Source organism: Lactuca virosa, chromosome 2, assembly GCF_052849685.1.
Source record: "Lactuca virosa cultivar CGN04683 chromosome 2, Lactuca_virosa_CGN04683_v6, whole genome shotgun sequence".
In the NCBI taxonomy this organism is placed as follows: Eukaryota; Viridiplantae; Streptophyta; class Magnoliopsida; order Asterales; family Asteraceae; genus Lactuca; species Lactuca virosa.
Window position 1 is genome coordinate 209,675,842 of NC_136427.1, and position 10,671 is coordinate 209,686,512.

The 10,671-nt window shown below is 34.1% G+C and overlaps 2 protein-coding genes across 2 annotated transcripts; one reads left to right on the forward strand and one right to left on the reverse strand.

Annotated features, from left to right (window-relative positions):
* Positions 1 to 242: 242 nt before the first annotated feature.
* Positions 243 to 2,289, forward strand: FBS4 (F-box family protein). Its single transcript, XM_079079227.1, has 6 exons — positions 243 to 311; positions 590 to 640; positions 980 to 1,500; positions 1,587 to 1,661; positions 1,755 to 1,864; positions 1,952 to 2,289. Exons 3-6 carry the CDS (start codon positions 1,114 to 1,116, stop codon positions 2,220 to 2,222), a joined length of 843 nt encoding a protein of 280 aa, XP_078935353.1. The 5' UTR covers positions 243 to 311; positions 590 to 640; positions 980 to 1,113; the 3' UTR covers positions 2,223 to 2,289.
* A 1,862-nt stretch (positions 2,290 to 4,151) lies between these two features.
* On the reverse strand, positions 4,152 to 6,708 carry LOC145160124 (rac-like GTP-binding protein RHO1). Its single transcript, XM_079079230.1, has 8 exons — positions 6,535 to 6,708; positions 6,153 to 6,416; positions 5,395 to 5,482; positions 5,143 to 5,252; positions 4,861 to 4,924; positions 4,647 to 4,711; positions 4,499 to 4,564; positions 4,152 to 4,419 (listed from the first exon to the last, which is right to left on the reverse strand). The coding sequence occupies exons 2-8, from the start codon at positions 6,249 to 6,251 to the stop codon at positions 4,318 to 4,320; spliced, it is 594 nt and encodes a 197-aa protein (XP_078935356.1). The 5' UTR covers positions 6,252 to 6,416; positions 6,535 to 6,708; the 3' UTR covers positions 4,152 to 4,317.
* Positions 6,709 to 10,671: the final 3,963 nt, after the last annotated feature.

A 10,671-nucleotide genomic window follows, 5' to 3' on the forward strand; every position in this document is an offset into this window, starting at 1 on the left:
TAAATATGATTATGATTTATGAATATAATATTTTGAAATATGCCGCGATTTACGGTCGTAAGGTAGGCCTAGTGGGACAGGATAAAGACTTTGGATTCCCCATAACTCACGTACACGTCTCCACATTCATCCAATCGAATCTTGCCACGTCTGCATAAAGATCTACGGTTTTTCATTTTTAATTGTATTTCCTCAATTAAAGAATATAATTTGGCGGGCATTCAGAATTAATTCAAATTGCGGATTTAAAACCCTAGCAACTTTCACTTCCCCCAATTTCTTCATCCTCTCTCTACTTTCTCTCTCTACAGGTTCGTTTGCTCCCTCTCTAATCTCTGGTCGAATCTGTTTGTTTGCTTTCGTTGGCGCGTGATTTTCGATTAATTCGTCATTTCGGGATGGATTGATTGGTTCAATTTTGTGTTTTAGTTCGTATCGACTTTTAGTTGTTTTATCCGTTTATGAAGTTTCGTTCGTGATTCCTTTTACCAGTTTTACGATGTTTGTTTGATGTGATTATCATCATCTCAAATTTGTGCATGTTGTGCTTCTGATTTTAGGGGTTTATGGTTGTTGGTTATGGATACAGGTGAATTCAGTAACCGAGCGAGAGGATGATAGCCAATGGCGACTTCTGATGGTAATTGTTACTTGAATATTAAGAGAAAAAGTACCTTCGTGTTTATAGACAGCAGGCTGCAGTTCGGTTTTGTCTTCGTATACGACAGTTGTTCAGCTTGTGCAATCGGACTGCTGTCCATAAACTTGGACCAAGTACTTTCCTTTGATTGATCTGAACTTGCACGAAGTTGTTGTTGCCTGTCTGTTTTCAGTCGTTATTCTTCAGTTTTATAAACAGATGTCTGTATCTGATTTTCTCGCAATCTGGTGTTGATTTCGCTATTCATATTTTACACGGATTGTTTAGTTTTAAAGTTCAGAGTTTTAACAGATTTGAGATGTGATTATACTGTTTTAGGTACATTGGTGGTTGCCTTTGGTTGTGAAGTTAGTTTGGATCTGAGCAGCAATAGGCGGAAACATAAATTCTGGCTTTTGGTCCCTCTGGAAGGATTAGAATCATACGGTTGACATCTGAAAAGAAGAAACTGAATGGGTAAAGTGTCCCCTAAAGAGAAAATGTCAAAGACATCAAAGCAGAAGAGGCGTAATCATGGTTCTAACAAGTACTTGAAGCCAGGTGCTCTTGCTCAGCTCCGTAATAGCAAGGCCTCAGCATCAAAGTCATCTACAGATATTTCAAAGAACAGTGTTGATGTTATGGATGAAGAGAAGACTCATAGAGTTCCTCTTTTTCAGAGTAAACATGCAAATGATACCCCTATAATTTTATCCCCTGAAAAGTTCAGATATAATGTGGCTGGACCAGTTGATTTGCTCAAAGAGAATAATTTACAAAGAACACCCAAAACTCCACGCCCTGAAGGAAATGTATCAGATTATGACTCCAGACTCGAATCTCTCCCAATGGAATTGCTGGTAACAACATTTTCATATCTACTTAGATTGTTTCTATAATTTTGTTTCTATCTTATATTCTTATTCATTATTGTCTATGATTGAAGGTCAAAATACTCTGCCACTTGCACCATGATCAACTAAGAGCTGTTTTCCATGTCTCTGAAAGAGTCAGAAAGGCTGTGAGTTTCTTCATAAGTTTCTCCTTTCCATTTACTCATCAAACCAATAGTTTAACTGGAAAACTGGGAAATGATTATCTATTCATTTCACAGGTTGTTATAGCTCGACAATTCCATTTCAACTACACAACACCAGATAGATCTAGACAAGAAATGTTGTGCACATCAACACCATTACCTACTGAACATTGGCCTTTTGTGAGGTTATTATCTTGATGAATGATTACCTTTTCTTTTTCTCTCCTTTTCTTGAAAGTTAGAATCATGATTTGATTTTGAATCTATTACAGCAAGGGAGATGGAAAAGGCAAAGTTTTGACACTACCCAACACCCCAAAAGCACCTAGGCATGGACCCCGCCCTCCATCCCGCCTGAAACTAACTGAAATGCGCCAAATTGCAGCAGTTCTGTTTCAAGAATCAGCATTTCCTCCTCCTAGGTACATTGTTCCATCTCTTTTACCAAAACCAATCTGCAAATCATTTGCTTCAAATCGGGTATTGTTCTATGATGAAGAGCTTGAGCTTTGCCAGGCTGTCGCTCAGAATAAGCTTCGTTAGTGAGTCTTCTTCATTTGTGGCCTTCTTTTATGTACAGTAGTACCCCCCCCCCCCCCCCCCCACCAAAAAAAAAGAACTTTGAGTCTTTGATGTGTTCTTAGGTTCTTGCCACTAGTAGGTAGGTAGGATAAGATGGTGAAATTTTGAAAGTCTATTGGGGTTGTCATCGGCTTGATGATGACCTTAAGATTTGGGTGAGTGGTAGAATACTATGGTTGATAATATGAAATAATGTGTTTGGTTTTATGTTTTGTACATATTGTGAGGACAATTTGCTTTTAGGATGTTGGTTTGTTACTCTTTTTGGATAATATTTCTATAATACTATAGAGTTTTTGTGTTTGTGTTCTTGAGATACTTTGTATTCTATGCTCAAATCCATTTCAAGATGTTGTCTTTTTGTAGTTTGAGTGTTTTCTATAACTTTCCACAATCTTTTTGTAGTCTTAAGGCCCTTTTTGGGACATGATATAATATGTTGTTGTTTGTACTGTGTTTGACGTGCATTGGGTTAGTGGAACAAAAATTGAAGTTTTTGGTTCTATTCAAAAAGGTTAGAGAGGGAGTTCTGATATTTTGTTTGTGCAAAAGACACATATTTTAGAATGTGATATAACACATTCAAAAACAAATAGTTTGTGTAGCTTTTTAATGTGAAAAGTGAAGGACAATAAATTCTTACATGAAAGTGTAGTTCATTAATGGGATGAATCAGAAAGAAAATGATGGGGGAGCTTGTATGTCTCACAAGAACACTTGAACACTTCATTGATGTGGGCATGGTCTTGTTTGTGATTGGAGCTACATCACTAGCATTAAATGCATTTCACTGCTTATCACTTTTATACATTAATTGAATCCATATATTGGTCCTTCTGATTTTAACAATTTGATTGCTGAGACTTGATTTGAAAAAAAAAGTATGTGTGATGATGTTCATTTTAATGCAAAACAGAATTTTATATGCTCAAATAGAATGACTAAAACATCAAAAATCTTTAAAAATAATGTTTATGCAAAACACGTTATTTGATAAATCTTATCACAAGTACACTTATTGAGTTTACTATTTGGCATGTATTAAAAAATTCATTTTCAACTAAACATGTCATTTATAAATGCCAGTTCAAAAAAAGAAGCTTTCTTTTTTTGGTTTTTTTATCAGCAAAACTTCTAGACATAGACAAATTCAATGCACATGTTTGGTGCTTCTTCATTTTGCGAAAAAAAAAAAAAAATCATCGAGAAAAAATGTTGTTGGGTTCTCATTTTTAGATCTAAAAGACACTATACTGTAAATTTCATTCACAACTAAATAATATAAATCTTAGAAGTTACATTTCCATTAAATAAGAGAAAAAAAGACAAATCTGTTTGTTACATTTTTTAGACTTTGTTATTTATATACATTTTTTCTGAAAAATGTCTCTCAACCAAACATTTCAAATTTTTTACTGCAAATGGTTTCTAAATATCACCCCAACAAAAAAAACTTGAAAAAATTTCTGTGATAAAAAAGTGATTTATGCAATAATTTCAATAATTTTACAGATCTATTTCGCAGTATAGAAAGAAACTTTCCGTGGTATACAATTTTCTTTTAGTTTTTTTAATTTTTTTGGTCGGGGACATACAAAAGAAAAGTTCTCAGCAAATAATAAAACTTCGCAATGGTTCATAATTAGCGGTTATTTGTGGGAAAAAAAAGAGATGCTATATTGTAGCAAATCATGTGTTATACAACTAGAGTTATCTTTTTGTCACTAAATAATCTTAAAGGTTAAATCAAATGCATACAACATGATACTTTACGGATTCTTTATCATACATAATAGAAATATACTTTAAACTTTCATCATATCATATATATATATACTTTTATCATATTTAACCAAAAACCCATACCCGAAAATTAGCATGAATCTGAAGTAAACAACAAGAAAAATAGAGCTTTTGATAGCAAACTACATGATTACTACTACATTAAGATCTTTTGACTTTTGAGAGCTTATAGAATCAAAATACAAATCAACAAACATATATGAAAATGAAATCCAAGAACAAGCCATGGTCAACTAGTTTTCTGTCTTCTTCATCACAATATGGAACACGCCTTTTGACCTTTTCCTTTCTTCTTCTTTGCCTTTGGAGGCGCCAGAACGACTTTAATGGCAGCATCAAAAACTTGCTTCACATTCTGCCAAAAAAAAAAAAAAATCATCAGAATTTAAAATATCAAATCCCCTAAAAAAAAATCAAACCAAAGTCAAACCTACCAGCTGTGTTTTTGAACTACATTCAATGTACTCAGGAGCTCCAATCGAACCCTTCAACTCCTCTCCCTGTAAACCACACAGAATATTAATTAAATCACAAAATATTTTTAAAGTAAAAAATAAAATAATATCAAGAGTATTAAATCACCTGAGCAGAAGTAATGGGTGTTGCATTAGGATGATCCACGAAGAACTGCTTATCATCCCGAAGATCTAAAATCCAAAAAGATTCAATTTTGACACGTAATTTGATTATTTCTCAATCATATAAAGATACCCGAAAAAGAAAAAAGAAGAATCATTCATGAAATACCAAAAAAAAATAATTACAAATGAAAAAAGAAGAATCATTCATAACTCACCAAGTTTTGTCCCCACAAGAACAATTGGAACTTCAGGAGCATAATGCTTCAACTCGGGAATCCACTGAAAATATAAACAAAAAGACGTAAATGCCCTTCTCATTAAACTGGGACTAGGACCGATGTCAATGACATGATATGACATGAAATTGGACTGAGACTGATGTCAATGGAACAAAAATTGATTTTTTTGGACCACCCATAAAGTTGGGACTGTGTAAAAGACGTAAATGCCCTTATCATTAAACGGGGCTATAAAAAAAAAAAAAAGAGATGTTTCACCTTTTTGGAGACGTTTTCATAGCTGGCTTTGCTAATGAGAGAGAATGCCAAAATGAAAACATCGGCCCCACGATAACTCAACGGTCTTAATCTGTTGTAATCCTCCTGTCCTGTTCCATATAAACCACAATTAAGTTAGCCCATGTTCCAATGTTGTAATAAATAATAAACGAATCAATGAAAGTAAATTACTATTTTTTGAATTTAACCCATCAAAAATATATTGTGAAGTTCACTGAAAAGGTTAATTACCAGCAGTGTCCCACAAGCCTAGGTTAACTGTGCTTCCATTCACAACCACATTGGCACTGAAGTTATCAAATACAGTTGGAACATAATCCTGTTTAATCAAAATCAATAACACACATTCAATAATGGTTTTAACTTTAATCACAAAGTATGATTATGTGATAAATTTGATATACAACAAGAGAAAATGCTCAAACAAATTTGGTTACACGAAAAGAATGTCATCATATGCTATTCTCCTTTATGCAGATTGTTAAAATCGGGAACAAGATAAAATTCATCATTTTTATAAACAAATGTTTAACCGCATTGGAGTAATCTTTAATCAATAACAATAAAACCCAAAACAAGAGAAAGTTCTAATGAGTTAAAGAGAATAAGCAAAATAGTTTGACAGCTGTACGCAATGACACGAAGAACAAGAACACGAACAAGACAAAAGAGTATTTAAATCTTTAACCAATAAAAAACAAGAACAAGAACAGAAAAGAAAATTAAGGAAAATTTTTCATTTTTATTAAGAGAAAATTCATCCTCTTTATCAAGAAAACCCATATTAGAATTAGATACCCGAAAAGAATGTCGTCATCATATACTGATTCTCTTTTTCCAATTAAATAGGAATCAATCAAAAGTGTATTCAAATTTTCAACCAATAGAATCAAGAGCACTATTCATCAATCAACAAATAAATTGATACCAAGTAAGAATGTCCATAAAATTAACAAGAATTTGAAAACATTGGGGGAGAAAATAATCACCGTAGGGAAGGTGTTGCTGGTGTAAGAAATCAAGAGACATGTCTTTCCGACAGCGCCATCACCGACTGTGACGCACTTTATGAACCTCGATGCGCTCATATTTCTTCAGATCTTCTTCTACCTTCAGAAGACCTGATTACCGAAGAACTCAAGAATTCCCCTTTTCTCCTTTTCTTTCGTTACCTTCTGACAAATTTCGACCTTGTTTTGTTTAAAATGAACGACAATTTGCAAAGTTTTCCAGCGAAACACCAAGAACAAACCCTAAGAAAAAAATGCAAAAGGGGAAAATTGTATACTACAAGGAGTAATTTTCTTTCTTGTTGGAACAGAAAACCCTAAAGAGAGGGAATTGTTTGGGGGTTGAAAGAGATGAGAGGACCTTTGTTTCGCCGGGAAACAATGCCGTTGAATCGTTCGCTGGGTGGTGGAGATGAACTCTCTCTCTCTCTCTCTCTCTCTCTCTCTGGATTTCTTGATTTAAAATAAGTTGGAAAAAATTCTGAATTTTGTGTTTTTGTTGTGCCAACGAAATAGGTGTTTGATGGATTAATATTGCTGTAATTACATAATCGGCTGTTTCATTTATAAATACAACTGTGTAATTCAAATCAAATCTTAAATGATTTCTCTTTTTGTTTTTTTTTCCTTATGATTCTTGTATTGAAATTATTATACTTACTTTAATAATTTAAAGTTAAATTACGAGTGTCGTATTATTTTGAATGATCAAAAGTTCAATTATGTATTTTAAAATGTTTTATTTAACATACAACAATAAAAGTAGAACCCAAGTCCTATAAAAATAGATTGTAGACAGCTGAAACGATTTCCAACTAAGACATCCGACATAGGGATGAGCTTTGGAACCGGACCGGTTTTCCTATATTATAAGAACCGGGAACCGGACCGCCGGTTCCGGTCCCAGTTTTTCGGTTATTTTTCAAAGTAGAACCGGTTGAAATACTATAGATTATATGTTATCTTCTGGAGCTTGTAAATGATTCAATATTTAATCAAATTATGACTTTTTACATTCTAAATTGAATTACAAACACTAAATTACATGATGAAAAAAGAATCAAGTAATTCCGACTTCATATGAGTGAGTTATACGCATTTTAAAAGCGGGGACAGATTCCAAAAAAATAAAAAATGCTGAAACAGAAAAAACGCAGCATTGATATGTTGTCTTCCGGGGTCTATAACTGATTCAATATCTAACCAAAATATGTGTTTTTATAGTCTAAAATGAACTACAAACACCAAATTACATGCTGGAAAAAAAATTAAGTAATTCCGACGTCATATGAATGAGTTATACACATTTAAAAAATGGGACATATTAAAAAAAACAAAAAAATAATGCTGAAATAAAAAAAACGCAACATCGATATGCTTTCTTTCGGGGCATGTGTCTGATTCAATATCTAACCAAAACATATGTTTGTACCGTCAAAAATGAATTACAAACTCCAAATTACATGTTGGAAAAAAAATCAAATAATTTTGACTTCATATGAGCGAGTTATGCGCATTTTAAAAAATAAAAAAATGTCAAACCGGTTCCGGGTTTTAGAACTGGGACCGGTTTTCATAAAAATGGAGAACCGGTAACCGGACCTATTACCAATTCCGGTTCCGGTTCGGTTCCGGTCCAGTTCCGGTTCCGGTTCGGTTCCGGTCCAGTTCCGGTTCCGGCGGTTCTAATGCTCATCCCTAATCCAACATTAAATAATTTGTCGACCTATAAAAAATCTAGCATAATAAACATTAGGCCACCATCAAATAAATGACAATTAAGTAAAATGAGGTAATAGACAATAAACTTAGGATAAAGAGGGTTTAGAGCATACATGTGCAAAATTTATGGATACACAACAATGAATCAACTAAAACCAATAATTAATAGAGCAAACACTATACATAATTGTCGATTTGTATTATCAAATATAACATACAATAAGAAACAAAGCAAAGTGCACTCTACAATAAGAAACAAAGCAAAGTGCACTCGTAGGGATACAAACTAATCCAACAAATACATGGTTCAATTTGAAGAGAAGCAATGGACAGATTCCTAGGCATACACGCTCACAGATAAAAACAACGAAAATTATGGACTACAAATTACAACTTAAAAGAATACCCTTATAATCTGCCTCCACACGCTACAACCCTTGTCATCTGCCTACACACACTTCTAAAGGAGGTAATTGTTGTAAATATGCCTATGGTCACAAATCTAAGCCAAGTTAAACCACTTCATAAACATCTAGTTATAGCTCACAACTCAGCTTCATTCTTGCTTTTTAGAGGACTAACTGCAAGAAGTAGCGACATATCTTCACTTATTTATTTGTTATATCATCTTACTTTCATTTTTTCTATTACATATTTTCACTTTAACAAAAAATAAACACTTTATATTTTTAAACCTCTACTTCATTACAACAATACATCTTTTTTCTGTGGTAGTCTCCTTAGATGACATTAAGGTGGATGAGCGTCTGAATTATATTGAGAAACCCATTGCAAATCTTGATAAGAAGACTAAAACTCTGCGTAATAAGGTGGTGAATTTAGTAAAGGTGCAATGGCAGCACCGAAGGGGTTCCGAGTAGACCTGGGAGCCAGAGAACGAGATGGGAGAACACTACCCAGATTTATTCGCATCAGAGGACTTCGACGACGAAGTCTAATTCAAATGGGGGAGAGTTGTAACATCCGAATCCGGGTATGTCCATTTCTAAGTCTTTGATATAATTCAAGTTGTCAAGGAGACCCACCGTACGCTGGGTGTACGTGCACGTACGCTTAGCGTACATGGGCGCGTTTGATCGGGCATCTGAGTCTCGTACGCGGGGCGTACATCGCCTGTGACTAAAACCCTAATCTTCAGATTTGTCCCTTATTTAAACTCATTTATGGCCTTTGGACCCTCACCTTTAAACGTCCCTAAAAACCCTAAGTTGCCATTAGAGGTGATTTTGAGCTTGAAGTAACAAAAAGGAGCCATTTTTGATGTGTTTTCAAGAAGAAGAGCTTGTGGTGCAAGCCTTGGACGTGGTTGAGCTTCTAGATCCTGCATCTACATCACCTTGAGAAGCTTTTGGAGGTAAAAAGTTTATACCTTGCTAATCCTTTTGCTAGTTTGAGTTAGGGTTTGTTAATGAGTTCATTGTTGGTCCAAGGATCCTCTTTTGTGAGTTTGAGCAACTCCAGAGGTTAGAAATGATAAATTTGAGTCCCTTTGGCATGTTAGTGTTGGATTAGGTGTCTAAGCTCATAACTATAATTGGTATGTACTTGACCCGAGAGTAGCATGGTCTTTTTGGGTTGCCTTCACCAATGCAATTTGATAGGATGGACTTTTGAGAATAAGGTTATTTATGATTTGTTAATATATTATAAGTATAATATATTAATATGAAATCATATCATTTAATTATTATTGATCAATAATTAATTTGGAATTAATTTAGTGATCAAAAGAGACTAATTAAATATACGGGGACTGATTTGGTAAATCAATGATTCTTATAATGTGGGTCAATGATTCATGGTTACTTGGATGGGCTAAACCAACATGGATAGTCCATGGAGGTTAACCCATGGAGCCTAAGTAAGATGAAGAGTCATGGTGCATTAGGGTTTGCATGGATGTAACCCTAGCACTTGCCACACTATAAATAGACACCCCTAGAGCCAAAATCGGCTACACCTATCATTCTTGGAGTTTGATATTGATTTTGAGCTAAGCAACTTATTCTCTCAAGCCTCCTTTTGCACTTGGTGTTTGTGACACATTAGAGGCATCACACTTGAGGTGCTAAAGCTTTTGAAGGCCAAGAACTACAAGTCCTATTAAGAGGTAAATTATCTAACTAGTAATTTTGTTCAAATGTATGCTAGTTAGGATGAATGCTTTGGAAAATCAAATTGCATGTATAATTAGAGAAAACATAGATCCAAAGCATCTAGGGTTGCATGTGCACCATAAGGTCGTTAGAGTGCTCAAAACCCATCAGTGGTATCAGAGACTAGGATTGTTTTCTGTTATACTTGATGCTTATTGCTTTTCAAAGTTGAAAAAATTGATTTTCTGGTTTCTGATTTTGATGAACTCGCCGAGTCCACTAGCTGACTAGACGAGTCTAGTTCATTTACTCGCCAAGTTGTTGGGTCTGGGTGCACAATTTCGAGTTTTTGGCCAGAATTGGATTAGGATCATTACCACAAACTGTTTTTTTAAAGCATATAATTTGTTTTCTTGATATGGTAATGATCATGCTCATCCAATAAAAAGATAATTGTCACAATTTCAAGATTTGTATTAGTTTATATTATTAGACTAATTTCTTGCAATTGTTGATATGAATCATCTTCACTTATGAGTTTAACTAGATCATAGATTGATTACTTGATTATTTTGTTAATTAAAATGTTTGATCTAAATGCCTTTAAATGAATTCCATAACTTGTCCTCAAGTTATGGAAAATGAAAAGTTTTTCCTTT